This window comes from Dinoponera quadriceps, unplaced genomic scaffold (assembly GCF_001313825.1).
Source record: "Dinoponera quadriceps isolate SergipeBrazil2010 unplaced genomic scaffold, ASM131382v1 scaffold1831, whole genome shotgun sequence".
NCBI lineage: Eukaryota > Metazoa > Arthropoda > Insecta > Hymenoptera > Formicidae > Dinoponera > Dinoponera quadriceps.
In genome coordinates, this window is record NW_014556430.1 from 70,289 (window position 1) to 90,692 (window position 20,404).

At 42.2% G+C, this 20,404-nt stretch overlaps 3 protein-coding genes across 7 annotated transcripts in view; 2 read left to right on the plus strand and 1 right to left on the minus strand.

Moving 5' to 3' along the window:
* The window catches only part of LOC106747370 (histone-lysine N-methyltransferase ash1), a 17,853-nt gene extending 7,174 nt beyond the window's left edge, over positions 1 to 10,679 (minus strand). The window contains exons 1-8 of one of the 3 annotated variants that reach the window (XM_014624824.1): positions 10,542 to 10,679; positions 8,988 to 9,356; positions 8,302 to 8,516; positions 8,106 to 8,225; positions 4,700 to 7,980; positions 4,230 to 4,562; positions 2,491 to 2,771; positions 1,259 to 1,755 (exon numbers count right to left, since the gene is read on the minus strand). In XM_014624824.1, the coding sequence (XP_014480310.1) occupies positions 1,259 to 1,755; positions 2,491 to 2,771; positions 4,230 to 4,562; positions 4,700 to 7,980; positions 8,106 to 8,225; positions 8,302 to 8,516; positions 8,988 to 9,159 (4,899 nt within the window). In that variant the 5' untranslated portion in view covers positions 9,160 to 9,356; positions 10,542 to 10,679. The other 2 variants (XM_014624823.1, XM_014624825.1) reach the window with 2 other exon arrangements.
* A 1,108-nt stretch (positions 10,680 to 11,787) lies between these two features.
* Positions 11,788 to 15,294, plus strand: LOC106747371 (elongation factor G, mitochondrial). Its single transcript, XM_014624826.1, has 9 exons — positions 11,788 to 12,009; positions 12,134 to 12,292; positions 12,451 to 12,949; positions 13,036 to 13,300; positions 13,383 to 13,554; positions 13,637 to 13,927; positions 14,005 to 14,208; positions 14,309 to 14,620; positions 14,730 to 15,294. The coding sequence occupies exons 1-9, from the start codon at positions 11,935 to 11,937 to the stop codon at positions 15,003 to 15,005; spliced, it is 2,253 nt and encodes a 750-aa protein (XP_014480312.1). The 5' UTR covers positions 11,788 to 11,934; the 3' UTR covers positions 15,006 to 15,294.
* A 1,080-nt stretch (positions 15,295 to 16,374) lies between these two features.
* The window catches only part of LOC106747357 (leucine-rich repeat and calponin homology domain-containing protein 1), a 49,244-nt gene continuing 45,214 nt past the window's right edge, over positions 16,375 to 20,404 (plus strand). For all 3 annotated transcript variants that reach the window (XM_014624790.1, XM_014624792.1, XM_014624791.1), the window contains exon 1: positions 16,375 to 16,742. In XM_014624790.1, the coding sequence (XP_014480276.1) occupies positions 16,550 to 16,742 (193 nt within the window). In that variant the 5' untranslated portion in view covers positions 16,375 to 16,549. The remainder of the gene's footprint in view (positions 16,743 to 20,404) is intronic.

The window sequence follows — 20,404 nt, forward strand, 5'->3', positions numbered from 1 at the left end:
AGGTGAGCCATTTTAATCGACCCAGTCGAATATTTCGAAAACCAAGCCCGGGAGAGAAAAATTTTTCAGACAAAAGTTGTTTGGTTTCGAGGGGACCATAAGACGGTACCATTGGTTTGACCTTGAAGGATTATTTGAAAGTCACATGAAGGTCACCTCAATTTTTCTAAACGGCATCCTCCATTTTTTATTACACATTCTTGTAGCTGACCTCGAGAGCTTTCCGAAACACCAGAATGAAATGTTTCTTCATTTAGTACTTTTCGAGTTATAAAGCTCCAAATTTGCAATTTGAAAATGCATGATGTGCTCTTTGACGTCCTAAACGGCCTCGGCGAGCTCTTAGTTCGAGGTCCCGGATTGTAGTATGATGCGGATGTTGTTCTCTTTCGCGGTAACGATTCCGGTAAACTCGCGAAGCTTCATGATAATTTAGTTCACATTCTCCGAGAACGGGGAGAATATCAACAATCTCTGAGGGACGATAATCAGCCATGCTGATTGTTGGCAAACGTAAGCCTCTGATTGTGAGTAATAAAGTTTGATACTCCGATCAACAGTGGAAGAGATTTCCGTAATCAATTGATACCTAAATATCCAATTGTATCTACAGACTATTAATTCCTATTAATTCCTATTGCAACTTTGGAGCTTTATAACTCGAAAAGTACTCAATGAAGAAACATTTCATTATAGTGTTTTGGAAAGCTCTCGAGGTCAGCTACAAGAATATGTAATAAAAAATAGAGGATGCCATTTAAAAAAATTGAGGTGACCTTCATGTGACTTTCAAATAATTCTTCAAGGTCAAACCAATGGTACCGTCTTATGGTCCCCTCGAAACCAAACTACTTTTGTCTGAAAAATTTTTCTCTCCCGGGCTTGGTTTTCGAAATATTCGACTGGGTTGATTAAAATGGCCCACCTTGTATATGAGAATGAGTCGAATTGATACTAATTTTTTGTCATGTGGTCGATTAGTTTAGAATCAGAATTTGGGGAAAATCACATTTAGAGTAACTTTCATAAAACTCTGATTAAATCGACGAATAATAAAAATAATAATAACTGCCAGAACCATTTTCGATTCTGTAATTTGTCATTCAATAATAATCGAGAAGTTAATAATTTCTGTATCTAACAAGATAGGGCAGGTGATGACAGACCAGCAATTTTAAATCGTTGATTAGCTTAATCGAACTTTGATGAGGGTCACCCTTGAACGTCTTCACTGAAAGTATATAAATCGCTCACTTACCTTAGCTAATTTTGCAGTCTTATGTACTTCTGGATCATCCTGCGCCTGTGCGAGTCTACGCGTTCGCACCGTTCGCGCGTTTGTGTTCGTCAGCGCGGTTAATTGCGAAAAGAACGCATCGGACTGCGCCTTCGAGTCGCCGGCACCCTTCTCCTTCATCGCGCTCACGTTACTGAATCTCGTCTTCCCGTTTTGTACCTGCATCTGCTGCACCGACGACTTCAACCGCCGCACCTTTTCCAGGTTCCGCAGCAGGAAGCAATGATGCTCCCGCGCGAAGCACCGCTGCTGATAAGACATCGGTCTCAACTGCGGCGCGTGCGTCAAGGTTGTGTCTCCCATCTTGCGAGACTTGCAAAGGCTCTTCGAGTTCGCTGACTGCACCGTATTCGACTTTCGAACGTTTTTCCGCGGCCTGCCAACCGTCCTCCTCTCGGTGGTTTCTGCTTGCGCTGGTAGCGCGGGGATACTGCGGGCTACCCTTTGACTTTTACCACCTGCAGCACAAAATTTGTAATTAAAAGCATTTGATCGTGAGATAGAAGTTACCGATTATATACCGAGTGGGCTACAAACTTTATTACAATTTTCCATTCTGACTTATTCAATTTATTAAATATTCAAAATATTCATTATGGATGAATTGTAATTTATTTATCTGAATTAACAAATTATTTTTAACATTTGATAACATTTCGGGAATTAATGAAGCGCAAACATCGGATATGTTATAGAATGTTAGGAATTTGTTAATTCGGACAAATAAATGTTTACAAGCCCATGATACATTTTGACGTACGTACACGTACATATTTAATAAATTAACTAAGTCAGTTATTGATATAATATAATATTTTGATTTCGTAAGTGCTTTATGTAGCTATAAGTCGAAACGTTACACTGTCATATTTTTTAATAGAAATATCTGACGAAAAAATATTTCGAACAAAACAAAGTTCTCCTGTATACTGGGGATACATATCCCTGTACGCCCAGACACATACAGAAATTTATCATTATTCATTAAAAATGTTTCTATTATAATATTAACTCCCTAATTTGGCACTAGTTTATATCTCTTTTTTATAACAAAATTAAATTATATTAAATATCGTGCATTCTTACATGTAAAAATCAAGCGATCTTAGTTGTCATTAGATATACGACTATTGGGGAATGTTTAACTTACATGACGAACATGTTCTATATTTTTTTCTCTTCTATTGATTTACCTATAACGCCTCTGCAAGCGCTACTACCGCATCTACATTGCTGCCCTTCCGATGGATTGAACAGCGCGAAATTGTAGTCGTATGTCAGCTCCTCGCCTGGTTTGATATCCCTTGATGCGAACAATGCCATGCGCGGTAATCCGTGAACACTCCATTTTTGCATTTCACAATTGGGCTCGCATGAGTGATTCACGAATCTGCCGTCACCGCCCATACGATGACCGTCGATCACCAATCCGCCATCCAAGTGCAAACAATAATGATGCGTGTCACTGGCATACCTGCAATTTCGACAGAAGCATTTTGTTACATATCTTCATTTTATTTTACACCTAAATGCATTTTTTTCTTTATGGTGTTTTTTTATAATTCCGCAATAAAGGTTATGTCTTTGTGTTCTTCACAATTTCACAAATGTTACAAGAGTTCCCGACTATTTAACACATTGAACGTTGCATTACCTATACCTGGATGATGAGTGAGAATTACAATTTATATCTATCTAGATATTTTATTGCTGCATAGACCTACAATAAAGTATATTCGACATTTTTGTAAAGCCACATTTTGAACAGTTATCATCTACACTGATTCGACAGAAATATACCGACAAATTTATCAGCTAGAGATTATTAAACAACAAAATTTTCCTATATAATTATATAAAATAATTTATGTTAAGTCCCGTAGAGCAAATGCTTTTTAGTATCACCTCGTCGATGGTAACGGATTTATTTGCCCAAGGAATATATAGCTTTATTAGTATTTGGAAGAATATTGAATAGAAAAAGACAAAATATCATTAATGTAACATTGAGAAGTTGGGCATGCTGAAAGATTCGTATGTAATATTCTGCATGACAACTAACGTGTTAAGTCTCTTGGATACTCATTTTAGCTGTCTTTCTTTAATGGCGTCAGAAGCGAGGAAAATCATGTCAATTTATGTGAATATATGGAAATAAAAGAATATAATATACGCACAAAATAACATTCGTGATCTTGTAGAAATATCCGACTTTTCTTTAACTTGAACAATTAATAAATATCCGTAAGTTAGTGTAATATGCATTTGTAATTCTGGCCACTACATTTTGAGATACACATGGAGTAATCCACGTTTATTTTTGAAAGAGGAAGAACAACCACAGGAGAATATTATGCAGCAATGTTGGACCGATTGAAATGAAGAAAAAAACGGCCTCATTTAGTGAAGAAAAAAATTCATCAAGACAATGCACCAGCTCACAAATCGGTAAAAGCAATGGCAAAATTGAACGAACTGAGGTATGAATTTCTCCAGATTTGGCCCCGTGTGACTTCTACCTGTTTCCAAATCTCAAAAGATGGCTCCATGGAAAGAGATTTGCTTCAAATGAAGAGGGAATTGAATGGGAAACAGACGCATATTATTTCTTATTAGACTTAAGCTAGAAACTTATTAGACTTAGACTTAAGCTAGAAACTCGTTGTATTGAGCTAAAAGGAGATCATATTGAAGAATAAAGTTGAGTTTTGCTAAGAAAATGTTTTTTTTTCATTTTCATTCTAAGGGCTTATCAATCACCTGGTATGTGCTAACTGACTTCAATTATTTTATCTTTAGTGTGGTCAATCGTTTTCTAATTTTACCTATGTGCAGATCGTGTTTCGATTTGCTGTGAAAATTTGGAAAGATTCTTGTAAGAAAATTAATTAACAGACAACTACCTTAACGCGTAAAAAAATTCGAACTATACCTGGTCGCCATTCTAGACTTGAACTCCCGTTCCGACACAACCTCACCCACATATTCGAGGATGAAGTTGCCAGACTTGATGGCATGCTGCGTCTTCACTCCCAATCCCTTATCCTTGGTCATGAATCTCAGCAGTCCGGGCGACCATTCGTGCTTTTGGATCTTCTGATTCTTACACTTCTCGTTGCAAGGACATAGTTGCGGCGAGCACTCGCTAAATACCATTCGATTGATGCAGTCATCGCCGCAGCCACTTTCTGGCTTACACTCGCAGGCCTGCGCCTCGTACAAAGTGGTCGGTTTCACGTCGTAATAGATATTTGTTCGGATTTTCCTGCGAGAAGAGATACAGCTTAAGTTTGGGGTCCATTTACGTAGCACGATTTACGACTAGTCGCATCGCAATTGAGGAAAGAACACGAGCAAAATACTTGGAGAGAGGTAAAACGGAAACAAGAAAGCTTTGCTCACTTGTAATTCCACGATGGCACCTTTTTCTGACTCTTCTGTTGCGGCTGGCTCAAAGATCGTTGCTTGTTTTCCAACCACTGTATTTGTTCGTACTGCAATTGGCCCTGTATCTTTCTCTGTCGCAAGAGCTTGCCGCAGTTATGGTAGACGTTGTGCGATGCGTCACAGTGCTGCATAAAGCAATCTCTGCCCTTGGAATTGTAGTCGGGCAATAAGCAACTGGGCTCGAAGAACTGATTCTTCCATCGCGACTTCGAGCATCGATTCTTTCGATTATGCACGACACCGACAGACTTCCTCACCTCTTGATCCTCGCTAGCCACATCGCTACTGGGAGGCGCCTCGCTTTCCGTGTCGTAGCCGCCACTCCTCAGTCTCTTCGTTTTCCTCAGACATAAGTTGGAGGGACTGGCCGAGCCCCTCCTCCTCTTATGATTGTTGTTGAAACAACCGGATAGTTCCATCTTAACTCCCGCTGTTTGCGCGTTCGCACGCTCCAGCTTTCGAAGATTTTCCTCGCTGAGCTCGGCGATGCGCTGACTCTGATTGTACCGCTCCAGGGTCTCTTCCAAGGACACGTTCTCGTCGTAGACACGACAGTCTTGCAGCTTCTCGAACTTGACCGGATACAGCTTGTCGGACAGTACGCTGCTGTCGGACTCGACGAGGTCTTTGCGGACCCTCAATTGACCAGCACAGGTCTCGGTGACCTCGTCTGAGCCGCTCCGGCTGGACGTCTCTTGCGCCGTGCTGGAATTGTCGAAGTTCTTCACGTCGTCTCGAGCAACGTGCCCTTTCTCCTCTTCGTTGTTCCCCGCAAGAACATCTCGGTCATCGACATCTATCAGGGACAATTTTGTGTCCTCCGCTATCACAAAACGCCTCTCTATACCTTGAACTTTGCAGAGCGCCCTAACAAGAGTCATCATCTTGGAATTGATTCCGGAATTGGCCGCGGTGGAAGAATCACCGGTCTCCTTCTTCTTCTTCCGCTTTTTCAGAGTGGGAAAACCTGTGCGATTAATGGCCTTCCGCCGCCGAATTTTCTTCTTCGTGAGCATCATCGCCGCCGCGGTGTTGTTCATAAGATTCGGCACACTCGCGTTGCCGACACAAGCCGCTTTGCTCTCGCCGACGGTCTCGGTATCGTCAAGCGCCTCAGATACCTGCAGCTCCGAATCAACCTTTATACTTTTCTCCGCACGAACGTGCTCGACGTCGGCCGACTTGATTGATGTCGTCTTCTCGGACTTGCTAGATTTTTCCACGGTGGTCTTCGAACTCTTCTCGGCGGATTTGTCGAAGATAGCTGCTCCACTGTGGCCCTCGGCTGGTAACTTTGTCACGGTGACGCGAAGATCCTTGACGATCTTCTTCTTCCGACGCGGCTGCACCTCCGACTGAGCAGCGGACTTGTCCTCGTCGCTGCCGCCCTGTTTGTTAGAGGTCACGCCGTCCGCATCGCGGAGCCGCTTCTTCGGCGTCACCGGCACCGCCTCCTCATGCACGGAGGATGCCGAACTGCCGCCGTACCTGGTGATGGTGGCCTCGATCGCCTCCTCGATATGGCTCTCCGTCGAGTTGTTCGCGTTCGAGCTCTGCGAGCTATGAGGGCTGGACACGTGATAGTGACGCTTCTTCAGCGGTAACCTCTGCTCGTTCGGGTTCGAGCTGGTGCTGGTGTTCGCGCTGTTTTTCGAGTCCGCGCCGGCGAAAACTTTCTCCTTCTTCAGCCGACGCTTCATCAGTTTCTGCTCGTCGCCGACGCTCACGTCGCCGCCTTTCCGCTTTTTCGTGAGCTTCTTCACGCGGAAGATGTGCGGCAGTTCCGAGTGGTTCGTGCCGACGTTGTTCCGGCCCAAGCTGCACGACCTCGCGAACTCCTCTATCAGCTTCTCCATCTCCTGAATGATGCACGGATTCACGCGGATCGGGTTCTTCGGCGGCGCCAGCATTCTCCGCCGGTGCTTGTGATGATGATGCTTGTGACAATAATTGTTGTGCTGCACCGGCTGCGTCGCCTTGTCGCATTTCGCGTTGGTCGCCTGCTCCGCCTTAAGCATGTCGCTGACCGGCACGGAGATCAACGTCTGCACGCCCACGCCGACGTTTATCTCGGAGAAACCGGAGGCCGGCCCGGTGCTCTTCTTGTTACACTTGTTCTCTTTCAGTACGCGTCTCGTATTGGTCGGCGGCGCGACTTTCTTCGCCAAGTTCTGCTTCCTCGACGCATTATTGCGGTTCTCCTTGGAGCTCCTCTTGCCGGCGCTGCTCACCGCCTGTTCGCAGGACGTCTGCTTCTGTCGTGTCAACGGAGTTGTGCTCTTGCTGTTAGGCGCAACCGTCCGGTCCTGTCTGACTTTCCTGCAGGTTCTACCGTCGCATTGCGGCAGCAACTTGCTCGCGGTGGACCTGCTCAGGCACTTTACTCGCATCGGGACATTAGTCGTGGCTTTCTTCATCATTCCTTGAGTCTTTTCTTGCGACAGCTTCGCGCCGTAGCGTTTCTTCTGATACATCGACTTGCCCTTCATCGACCGCTTGCTCGGCGCGTTCTCTTCCTTCCGCTCTCTCGACGCCTGCGTGCTGCTCTTGTACGGTAGCGCCTTGCCGCGTTTTCTCACCGTCGTCGCTACCGCCTCCTTCTTCTCGACAATTTCTGGTCTCAAACGCGGCCTACCGGGTCCACGCGGTTGCATGGCGGTTAACGTTTTCGCCGGCCTGCCCGGTTTCCGTTTAGGGGGATACAGAACGCGGTCGACATTCACTGCCGGCTTAGTAACGACCGGCGGCTGAATCGGGGACTGGGTCTGCGCCAGCGGACTCACAGGACTGATCGCCAGGTGCAGAGGACTGTTGTCCACCGATTGAATGCCGGAATCGGGCGACACATTCGATACGCAGGGGTACTCATTATCATTCAGCTTCTTACCCAGCTTGCTACGCCTCTTGCGCGGTTCCGATAGCAGCGCGGTTTTCTCCACGAACTGCTGCAGTAGCGCGGAACTATACACCGGCACCGGATTCTGATCGCCGTTTTCACTGGTATCCGAGTCCGCTCCGAGTGACATGCGCTCGATCGCCTTTGACACCAGCCGACCGCTCTCGGAATCCTCGAAGCCGTCAAACGGCGCGTCTTCTTGCTCTTGAGCCGGTAAAATCGCCGCCAGGTCCTCCTGATTGATCTCTTGTAACGCGTGGTACTGCTGCAACTGTTGCTGCTGCTGTGACGGCATACGGCCCGTCGACGAGTCAGAGTCTTCGCTGCTACATTCCGAGGACTGGAGGGGGTCGTGAAAATTTATTATGCACTGATATATCTCTTATATGTTGGAATTGAGAAGAAACTTAATATCTATCAATTAGTTTATGCTGCTCAACTGAGGCGTTCTTACAAAATGATTACCTTGTTCCCGTGATTGGTTTTTAATCTTTTCGACACGTTCCTTCTGCCCTTCTCGCACTTGATCTTCTCAGATTCTTCTTTCTTCGGACCCTTCATAGTGATCTTCAATTTCAATGCTCCCTGCAATAACACGATACATAAAGTAAACTATCTTTTCATAGGAATTGCTGTTATTTCAGAGGAAGTCTCTACGTGCTTGTTCAAAGTTAGTTTCTTGAATGGAGAATGTTTGTTCGCTGTGGTCAGAGGAGCAATCTGAATTAGATCCGCTGTCGTCTCCCTCCTCCTCGTCGCCACTACTCTCGTCGTCTGACTCTGAGTTAGAATCGGAATAAGAACAACTGTCTTCGGTTCCACCAGAGCTTTCGTCGTCAGAATCGGAGTCTTCTTCAGAGTCGGCCGAATCTGTCCCTACAATTTCAAGAATTGATCGTGCGATATGTATGACACATAGACAAAAGATGCTCCAGTTTTTGCAACGTTTTATTTTCCTGAGACGTTCTCCGAGCAATTTCAAGTTAACTTTTTTTTTAACTGTCGAGGCACCAATAGTTTCCAAATACAGACAATTGGAAAAGTGGAACTTTTCGCGAATCACACTTCGAGCTATCAAATAGACAATAAAATTATTTTCCCCGATTTATTTCAAACAGACTTGAACACAATTTTAATTTCAGATTTGGCTAAAAAGATATGTTGAAGACTGAAAAGTTATCATAAATAATGATCTCTCTCGATATTTTCACTAATGAAAAATTAATTCTAAATTTGTTGAAGAAATCTCAGTAAAATTAAAAGTCGCAAGAACTGGGACATCCTGTATATATATATATATATATATATATTTGTTGATATGTTTGTGCACATGAGATTCCAATGTACCATTAGGTTCAGTAGCAGGATCCCAGCTACCACCGCCTTTTATGGCATCCATATCAACGGTCGAAGGAAGTTCTCTTTCTTGCTCCCCATCGTTTTCCGCCCAATTCCAAGTCTGCAATCCTATCTCTGAGGCATGTTGAATAACAGAGCTCCATCCTGAATCACCAGACATTTTTCAGCTTATCTGACATCCAGTAGAATGGAATAGAATAGCATCCCTTATTCTTTTGATCACTCATCAAGCTTCTTTACAATAACAAAAAGCATATCTTCGAGCTTCAACTTATAGATGTATTTATTTGGCAATTATCACTGATGTCACTTTTGGTACCACACACAAGTTTTGCCGAATCTCACTATACTGTAACTCTGTAAAGCAAAGTATACTATCATTAATTTCACATTTTGACCATACAAATACTGATATCTATAGTCAGATCTTATATTTAAGACTATGTTAAATTTATCTTCACATATTGTTGACAGCTAATTTCATCAGCTACGAAACATGTGAAGATGAACTTGAGACAATTTTAAATATAAGATCCGACTATGAATAGAGGCCAAAAATTGATATAAACACATTGATAACATAAAAGTATTTTCCTCATATCAACAAGACATTTTACAAAATCCTCCTTGGAAAACAAATTGTAAAGAACAATTTTCAATTTACAGATGAGCTTTTTGGTCTACGAAAACAAACATTTGTATCACCCGTTATGAGATTAATAACAACAGATTTATTAGAAACATTTCCAAGCGTTTTTAGCTACAGTGACATTTTATCACAATCCATAGAAACATACACACACAACACGTCACTAATAATAATAGCGTGAAGGATATAAAAAAGAATATCGAATAAAAAAGGAAAACATTATTGGTCCGGCCAGCGTCGTGAAATGGTGTGATCCCAAAGAGGCGCGTCACGCATAAACAAAGCGAGACGCGTGAACGCACGCGTGAAATCAGAGCACCGTCCAAACCTGTACGGCCAGCGTAGAGCGACGCAATTATGTGGTAACGCGCTCGAAAGCGCTGGCCACTCGTCGGGGACCGTTACCTGGCCACCGGACGTAGCGTCGAAGGTGCCGATACAGTCGGGCGATCGGCAACGCGACGACAGCTGTTTGTTCTCGCGCTCAGCTCGTTAGCGCCAGGTGCGTCGACGGAATTTGGCGCGAAATGTCGCCGCGACAGCACGACACAGCGCAGTGACGCACCACAATGAGCGTCGGGAACGCGGGAACGGTGCCAGCGGTTGGCGCTCAGGTCGCTGTGGCACGGTCACAACGACGAGGTGCGACGTGCGTGGCGACGAATACGAATGTAAAGTTTGATGTTTACGTCCTAACGCGCGATCACAAAATGGCGCTTCTCGGCGACGTACTTAGCGGCAAACAGTCCGCGGAGCGGTCGTGCCGATCACTAGGCTCGGCCGGGGGGGCCCGCAGTCCGACTGCGCGCAGCGGACGCGACGACGTACAATGACTACAGTCGCACCGGCCGTGCGTTGTCGCAAATCAACGCGATTGATTTCACGATACTCACGGTACGTCAAGTAGATTCGCGTGTGCCTGCCGCGAGATACATCAAGGACGCGTTCCGCGATACTGTGTTGCTCCACCAGCAGCGCCGCCATCGGCACCGTGGGCAGGGTGTTCAAACTCGTTCTTGTAAAAATCGGACGCAGTTTTCAGCGCGTTTGTGACTGAATTAATACTGTTTTTCATTCGACAGAATTGAGCGCGCTGGACATTCGTGGCATGCGGAACGATACTGCTCGAGTACATCGCTAGTACAAGTTTCTTGCACGCTACTGAAACACTCGCGGCTTGGTGAGTGCATAAAGCTAGCTGCACACGATGCTTATGTTGGATTGTTTGCTCGATGGAAATACGGCGTTCTGATTGGTGTATCGTCATCCATTTTTGGAAATGCACCAATTAAAACATAGTATTTCCATCCAATAAGTAATCCAGCACGAAACAAGCATCGTGCGCCACTGGCTTAACATTAGCATATTTTTTCCATTTCTTAGTCCTAGTTTGCAATAAGTTCTACGCCTTAAAAAATTGATTAATCACCATTGATTATTCCTCTATAATTCGATTGTGATTGGTCAATTTCTTAAGGCTTAAGGTGAAATTACACGGTGCGTAATAGAGAATGCGTTATAGAAGCAACCAATCAGCGCTACTCCGTTCTTTTCTATCATGCAAGTTTTGTGCGCTGATTGGTTACTTCTGTGACGTATTTTCTTCCGCAGTTCTATTACGCACCATGTAATTTTACCCTTAAAGCAGCTATTGTGTTGCTATTGCGTTCGGGGAGACCATTAATGCTCTAAACGCAAACATTACTAATGCTGTTCGTGAGACAAATAACGCGAAAGCGATAGCAAGCTTCACGAACGACATTAGTGTAGCACTAGCATTTAGTCCGTTCTTTTTAGTTACACTGCTGAGCTGATTCAATAAGTTAGAATGAGACAAATATATTTTGTCTCACTCTAACTTATTACACCAGTTCAGCGGTGCAGCTAAAAAGAACAGATCAATTACTATATTGTTACTATACCGCAGTAAGTTAGCAAAATTATATTGATATCGAACGCTTGTTAATAAAGCTTTATTCGCCATAATATTTATCGACTACGACTTACAATCATATGCATTGCGTTTAGATATCCAATTGTACGGTTCAACAGTTTCATCACAACTGAATTAAAAAAATATCGACACGAAGCTCGATCGAGAGTACTGAGAAGTAATCGATTCTGTGACAGAAAAAAATCTCGACTATTGCTCGTTCCCATTGGACAACGCGCTGAACATATTTTATCCTGTCGTAAAATGCTGAATCTCGCGGGTGTTTAATAGAAATTAATTTCTAACAAGGTTCTTTTACGAAAATTACTTTAATACCGAGTAAATTAATAATCATGACTATCATGACATTTCTAAGCCGTAATATTCACTTATCTCGGTTGTCAGCGCTGCATCCATGTATTTACGGAGTAAGATTCTTTATAACCTGTGTATAATTCTTGTATTATAAATTTTGATCGCTCTCACATTATTTATCAATGATATAAGAATTTCATTATGATTATGATTGACGTCGTTGTTTCCTATTTCTAGCAAAATGTGCGATTTTGGTCGTCGCACGCCAAATTTGCCGAGCATAAACCGTTAGAGAAGGTTAGGAATATTGGTATATCAGCTCACATAGATTCTGGAAAGACTACCTTGACAGAACGTATTTTATATTACACTGGTAGAATATCCAAAATGCACGAAGTGAGTACAGAATAGGATTGTTACATACATTTTTATAGATAAATCATCCATAATGAACAAAATTCTTTAAGGTGTTTCTAAAAAAGTATAAGAAGACATTAGGAATATACGTATATATGTATATATATATATATATACACACTTATATCTGTTCTTAGGTAAGAGGAAAAGATAATGTTGGTGCAACAATGGATAGCATGGAGTTGGAGAGGCAAAGAGGAATAACTATCCAATCAGCTGCAACATATACGTTATGGAAAGATCATAATATTAACATTATTGATACACCGGGACATGTAGACTTTACAGTAGAAGTTGAAAGAGCTCTACGTGTCTTAGATGGTGCTATACTTGTCCTGTGCGCTGTGGGTGGTGTCCAATCACAGACATTGACCGTAAACCGACAAATGAGAAGGTACAATATACCTTGTCTGGCATTTATCAATAAATTAGACAGGATGGGTGCAAGTCCAAAAAGGGTCTTAGAACAAATGAGAAAAAAACTACATCATAATGCCGCATTTATACAGTTACCAATTGGTCTGGAAGGTAACACAAAGGGATTGGTTGATCTAGTTCGCCAAAAAGCAATTTACTTTGAGGGAAATTTTGGAGAGATTGTCAGGGAAGATGAAATCCCGAAAGACATGAATGCCGGTATGAAAAATCTTGTAATTGCATCGACGTTTCATTCTCTTCTCAGTATTTAATTTTGCAATTTACTAAAATCTTATGTTGATTAGAGGTGAATGAGAAGAGACAAGAATTGATCGAACATTTAAGCAATGTGGACGACGTACTCGGTGATTTGTATTTAAATGAAACGAAATTAACTGAAAGAAATATTATGGATGCCATACGTAGGGCATGTTTGAAAAGAACATTTACACCCGTACTAGTTGGCACCGCGCTTAAGAACAAGGGTGTTCAGCCATTACTGGATGCGGTACTAGACTATTTACCGAACCCGGGTGAAGTAGAGAATTATGCTTTTAAGATAAAATCAGAGTGAGTCGTTAAAAAAATTAACAGTAAAAAAATGATGATACTTTATATATCTGATCTGCTTCTATCAAGGAATTTGATTTAGGAGCGAAATCGATAAAATTGCCATGAATCCTGCTCGAAATGATGAGAAACCTTTCGTCGGACTGGCATTCAAATTGGAGGCTGGGAGATTTGGTCAACTGACGTATTTCCGTTGTTACCAAGGAATGCTGAGCAAATCTGATACCTTGTGCAATACAAGGACAAAAAGGAAGGTAATTATGTTTGCGTATGCACATGATATACTACTTTTATATTTGTCGTACAGAGAAAAGAAATGTCATAATTATATCTCAGATGCGGGCGCAAAAGTTAGTTCGACTTCATTCAAATCAAATGGAAGACGTGACAGAGGTTTATGCTGGAGATATCTTCGCCTTATTCGGTGTAGAATGTGCGTCCGGTGATACCTTTGTAAAAGATTCGAAATTAAATTTGTCGATGGAATCGATCTACATTCCTGATCCCGTGGTGTCTATGTCCATTCAACCAAAGAACTCAAAAGATCGAGACAATTTTGCCAAAGCTATGAATCGATTCACCAGGGAGGATCCAACATTGCGTATGAACTACGATGTGGATAATAAGGTGCGGTTTTTATGTCATAAATTATAGCATGCACCCAACGATATAATTGGCGCTAAGGGATCTTTGTCTCTTTTTAGGAAAGCATAATTTCCGGAATGGGAGAACTACATTTGGAGATCTACGCGCAAAGATTGGAGCGCGAATATAATTGCCCGATCATTCTTGGAAAACCGAAGGTTTCCTTCCGCGAGACTCTAGTCGAGCCGCACGAGTTTGATTATCTGCATAAAAAGCAGTCGGGCGGTGCCGGCCAATATGCTCGGGTGATCGGAATTATGGAGGTAAAGTCCAAATAAAACGCACCTCCTCTTAAGACTTTCTTGTCGCATCGATGGTTTATATTTTTTTCGTAATGAATAATCTGCGTTTTTTCCGATTTAGCCGTTGCCACCTGAGAAAAACACGCAGATCGAATTTTCGAACGAAACCGTAGGCACCAACGTTCCGCGACAATTCATGCCAGGCGTGGAGAAAGGTTTCAAAGCTATGTGCGAGAAGGGCATGCTCTCTGGCCACAAGATTGCCGGTGTCAAATTCAGAATATTCGACGGTATGCATCATTGCGTCGATTCCTCGGAGCTCGCCTTCTTCCTAGCCACGCAAGGTGCTGTTAGAGATGTGTTTGAGACCGGTAACTGGCGGATTCTCGAGCCGGTCATGTTGGTAGAAGTAACGGCTCCAATCGAGTATCAGGTATGACGTTATACGTGACTTGCGCGGTTAATTTAGCACTTATATGAAAAAGTTGCTTCAGTTCATTGTACGGTGAAAAGTTTCTCACGTGTTCGTTGTCCCTCGATAGGGTCAGATAATAGCACAGCTCAGTAAACGAAAAGGCATCATAAACTCAACGGAGATGAACGACGATTGGTGCGCGGTCATTGCGGAGGTGCCACTCAACGACATGTTTGGTTACATCGGCGAACTGAGATCCACCACTCAAGGTAAAGGAGAATTCACCATGGAATATGCGAGATACAGCCCCTGCTTATCGGAAGTGCAGGAACAGCTCATCAGACAGTATCAGGAGTCGCAGGGGATAGTAGTGGACGAGAAAACGCAGAAGTCGAAAAATTGATTGTAGGATATGAAATTTAGTGAAAATTGCGCGACATTATCACGAATAATGAAGATATTACCGTGTGGTAACATCATTTACTACATTTTCTTCAATATATGTGGCGGAAACCGATAAGTTATTGATATGTAAGTGAAACGAATTAAAATACATACGTAGATTCGTACACTTAAAAAATGTGATAATACGGATTGTCGCAGCAGATTGTGCATATATTATAATCCATGTCTCGCAGTCAATATGTATAATTTGCCAGATAAATATAAAAAATACAATTTCTATCTTCAAACTCTCGTTCACTTTTACACGTTTATTCACATACAAAAGAAAGACACCACATATTCCGGATATTTCACATTAAAAATCGCTTTTATTATGCAAATGATCGGAGAGGTTTCCGATCGAAATCGCTCAATTATTCCCTAAATTTCTATTGTATTTTCTAGGGAATAACTGAATGGAATCCGAATAATTTCGAACGAGTCCATAATGCTCAGATATATGGAACTGTTCGAAGTGAATTCGAATCATTCAGTTATTCTCTAGATTTTCTCTTGTATTTTATATAGAATAATTAAGCGAGCCCAATCAATTCCGAACGAATCTTTCGGTTTGTTCTTAGCCAAACTTGCTGTTTTAAAAAATTACATAAACGTTAAAAGGCATGAAGCATACGTACGAAATTCTCACATTTCAGTGTGCGTAAATTTCTTCAATTAATGCAGCCAGTTCAGATAAAAAAGACAGACCATATGATACCCCAGTAAGCAAGAAACATTAACTTTTTGAAATATTAATTTTATGTGAATTTTATAAACATTATGACATGATATTTTCTAAATGTTTTTAAATTACTACTTGATGTAGCATTCTTAAATATTAAAATCATAGTAGTAAAAATATTATTTTTAATATTTGGATCAAATATTGTTAAAAGTGACATTCTATATAACATTAAGAACGACATATTTGAAAACGTTACAAACCATCACTGTTAATGATTTCTCGTTTACTGGGATGTGCTTCGTCCAAAGAGAAGCCGCAGTTTTTCCCCGACGTATTGATTCTATATCTCGCGTCTCTTTTTGTGAGTACCTTACGATTCCCCAAGTCTTCCGGATTCTTTTCCTTTTCACCCTGCGCGTTTCAAGCCCCATTGTTGAGAGATAGCGCGTGACATCGCGATTAAGAGTGCGGCGATACAACATTTAAAAACATCACATTCTTTCTCATTCTGTCTCGTCGTCATGGCGACGACGCCCCGCCCGGCTCGGCGCGGGGGATTGGCGGCCAGTCGGGTGGCGCATGCGCAAACGTCGAGCGCGCAGTACAGCGCCAACGGTCGCGGTGCGATCAGTAGCGCGTTGACGGAGGCGAGGTAGAGGTTGTCGGTACGCGCGTCTCACTCGTGTGTACCCTACGCGCGTTCCTCGGGCACGAGCAGATCGAGCGTCGCCGAGGCGGTTGCTGCTGAGCGCCAAGGAGGGCCCGTCCGGTCACGCATCGCCGAGGACGTGTCGCGGTGTGTGCCCGAAAAATGTAATATGGCGATGGTTGCGTCGTCGAACATGAGCGGCCACATACAGAAGCAGCTTACCAGGAGCCTCGAGCGGATCCTGGAGGAGGCGCACCTGAGCGGCGAGCTCAAGCTGAGCGGCCGGAAGCTGAAGGACTTTCCGAAAGTCGGGAAGGCTGGTGCGGCCGCCAAATACAACCTGCAGGACACCGTGATCGCCGGTGAGTCCCTTTCAATTATGTCGTGTGTATGTAGCGTGTGTGTGTGTGTGTGAGCTGCCCTCGGTTATTGGCCACAGAGCCGATTTCACAAAGGGTGTGAAGTTGGCCGAGAACGGGGAAGCCACAAGCAGGCGGATCGAAAAGGCAATGGCAGACTTTTTTCCTCTTGTTTCCCCTGCGCGATTTAACTTCCGTGCCGCCGCGTTCTCTCTCGGTTTTTATTCAACCGTGGAATTCAACCTGTGCTTGCAACTGGCGGCAAGCTTGACGACAATTCTTTCACTTTGTAACTTGGCACGTAATTTAGACCGCGATATCCAAATCGGGATGTGCGTTCGTTAACCCGTTAAGCCAGAGCGACATAGTTTCGCGGGACGAGATAGAGCGTCGGGAGTAAACTTCGCGTGCAGCCGTGTTTGTGCAAGCTGTCATTAACACATTGCATATTACCTGTGCGTTGAAACGTGAATTTCCAGTATCGGAATCTCGCGTCGTCAATACCGTTATGCGTTAGATCGATGATCTCCCGGCGTCTTGTCGGTGAATCGAGTTCGGGGTTAAAGGTAAAAGGGTAAAATTAGGGCGAAGTCAGAGTAAATAAACGTCGGACAGGAATGCGTACTCCAATTTTTTACCGTATCTGCATAACGAACGATACCGCAGCAGGAAGCTATTCGGTTGACCGAGTGTCTTGTTTATATATGTTTTTTTCGTGAGTCATCAACGAGCTGTATTCGTTCCGCGTAATATAATCATCCCCTCTCTCTCTCTCTTTTCTTTTAAATCTCGACGCGGACCGCCGCCGTAAATATTTACACGTCGATTCTCGCTCTGATGGCGCAGTTACTATATTTACCAATACTTATTAATACTTCCAACCTTGCACGTAAAAATACCGCGATACGTTATTTCCGACGGAGCATCTTCGATTGAAAATTTGATCCGCACGAGCTGATTACGTCAATGAGAGTGCACGTCATCTTCGCGCAATATTAATTCCCTTGGGTTATTTAATAAGCAAATGAGCGCTCATATACACATGTACGTGCACCGATTGTGCACCTCGCCGGTGCATTGACCAGAGAAACCTTTGAGCATTACCTAATAGTGCGCGCTTGCACCTGCCAGGTTCGACACCTGGCATGCATTACTCACCGGTAATTGCAGCCGCTTCGATTGCGGGACTTTGTAGTAAAACGTAGCGTGCGTTGGCAGATTTATTAAACATCCACCCGAGCATCTTCCCGACGATGAAGCGAGGCGAGCAGAGGCATTAACGACCTCAGTCCCGCACTCTCATTGCGCGCTTAATGCCCGGCGCTCGCTTTTTTCAGCCCCGTTGCATTAAAGAGGTTATAAGGCTTTTTGTCGTATCTTGAGTGACGCATCAAAAGGACTACTTATAAATTTAGTATTTATCAAGCAAAATTATGTTTCTGTTATAGCTTTCAAGTTTCGGAAGAAAATAATTTTTCCCAAATTTTCCCCCAAGTTCTTTGGTTTCTTAAATTTTTTCTACGAAAAGAAGTAAATATAGCAGGTTTTAACATACGTGAATTTTCTAATCGAATTCCTGTACTCTTGGGACAGGAAGGAAAATGGGGAAAAAAACATTTTTTCCGAAACTTTAAAACTATAGTTTCTATACATCTATTTCACTGTCTAAATAATGAGTATTAATTTGAGATGAAGTTGAGGTAAACATATGTATATACACAATGTTACGAATATGAAAATATTGTTAATTTTATTTTTCTTATTAATTCTATATTTATGTATCATTGATTTGACAGAAATACATAGATATAATAGTAGAAAGAAGTACATATGTGTTTAAATATGAATATATGTATTTTGAATATGTATTTTGAATAGTAACAGAAGATATTAAAAGTAGCAATTAAAAATAGCACACTAATTTCAAGGAACACGTATAAAAAGTGTAAATTTTTCAATTGAAAATATTTTATTCCTCGAATAATCTTTTTTTTTAACTGCATGAACAGTTAGATAATATTTCAATGTATACGTAGTGCAAGTTTCATCGAATTCTTATTGAACTTATTTCCCCTTGCAATCTCTTTAACTCGATTTGGAGTGTATGCAAGTTTTCTTCACTTCCGCACGTCAATTAACGCTCCGGGCGATGATTGCGATGATTGAATTCGAAAGAGTAATTACTTGATACATTTAATTGGCCATGTCAAGGAAAATTTATCGGTTTAATTCGATCATTATCGACGTAATTTGTATCCGTAGATTACGAAGTAACGTCACGTAAACACAATTCTTTTTCCTCTCGTCTTCGCAAAAAGTTGGGAGACGCTCGCGTTATAAATTAATGCGACGAGAATTTTTCTTTTTTTTCCATTACTTTATGAAGTATTCACACCATGATTAAATTTGATTGTATGATAGTCGAGGGTAGAGGCTAGATGGGTCGAAAGAAGAAGAAAAAGGGGCCGACATATACATGCGCGCGCGCGAGTTAATTTATCTCACTCGAAATAATTAACGCCGTAGACGTTTGCACCGGCGCTCTCGGGTCTCGTACATCGGAGTGGTAAAATCCACGAGCCGGAAGGTTGACGAATCCAAGTTTGGGCTGAAAAAGCGGAGCTGAAATACCTACGCAAGGTTTTATTTCCTCGTGGGGCGCATGCAGGCACGCGTAAACGGCGCGAGTAAACACACACGGGACGACAGCAAACTGCGAATGGTCTGGGGAGAATGTAGTGAAAACCTTGACAGCACAATGTTCGTCGTCCGACGTACGTTAACGCTGCATTTCATCCGTTTGAAGGTTCAAGTGTTGAACAATTAGTTTCATCACGATCCCGCATTTTATCTCGAATTATCGTATCTCGTAGGTTTGATGGAAAAATTTATATATATGTAATCTCGGAAAGAAGAATAGGCCGATATTCGTTTTATTTTTCCACAGAGGCGTTTGTATATCTTTTGAAATCTAGAAGATATTCTTGATCATAAATTTTGTCAGGAAAAATTATTCGATTTAGATTTCATTCTTTAATTGTCGAAAAAGTTAAAATTGTCAAAATTAATCGATCGATCGTATGTATGCGCGTGATCTTGAAGCATGCTTGTAAATTCTGTACACGGAAGAAAAGGTTTCGTTGGATTTAGTATACGTATTTGACTTGCGTTTATTTAATCCAACATAATTTAATATCAAATACCAAATTTTGTTTGAATGCAAATGTTGTTTCACTGAAGTAAACTATGTTATTTGATAGAAAAAAAATTATATTTTAGAGGAAATAATATTTCTTTTTAATAAAAAGAAATTAATTTCGTTATATATTTAATATTGTTCCGCTGAAACAAAGAAGTTCTTTACTATTTCCATAACATTGTCATGTTTGGGTGAAAACACGAAAGAAATATGTTATTTGACTCAAAGATATTTATTGCTTGAGAAACCAAACATTCCTTTTGTTTGCTCTATTCCAAACAAATTTATTTCCATTAAAGAAATTGTATTAATTCCAAAGAAACATTTTTCTCTGTGTGTACGATATTCACAAGTGACAATAAGAGAAACGGACATTAACCCTTTTGCACCCAAGCACATGAAATGCCACGAGCGATGGCATTTTTCACCTTTCGCGACGTTGTCTCGTCCCGCGAGCTACCTCTCG

What these genes read in the sequence shown, in the direction of transcription:
- LOC106747371 (XM_014624826.1), top strand. Translation starts at nt 11,935, where the DNA reads ATGACTATCATGACATTTCTAAGCCGTAATATTCACTTATCTCGGTTG. An exon ending in ATACAAGGACAAAAAGGAAG is followed by an intron (nt 13,555 to 13,636) that starts GTAATTATGTTT and finishes ATTATATCTCAG; the next exon opens with ATGCGGGCGCAAAAGTTAGT. An exon ending in GGGTGATCGGAATTATGGAG is followed by an intron (nt 14,209 to 14,308) that starts GTAAAGTCCAAA and finishes TTTCCGATTTAG; the next exon opens with CCGTTGCCACCTGAGAAAAA.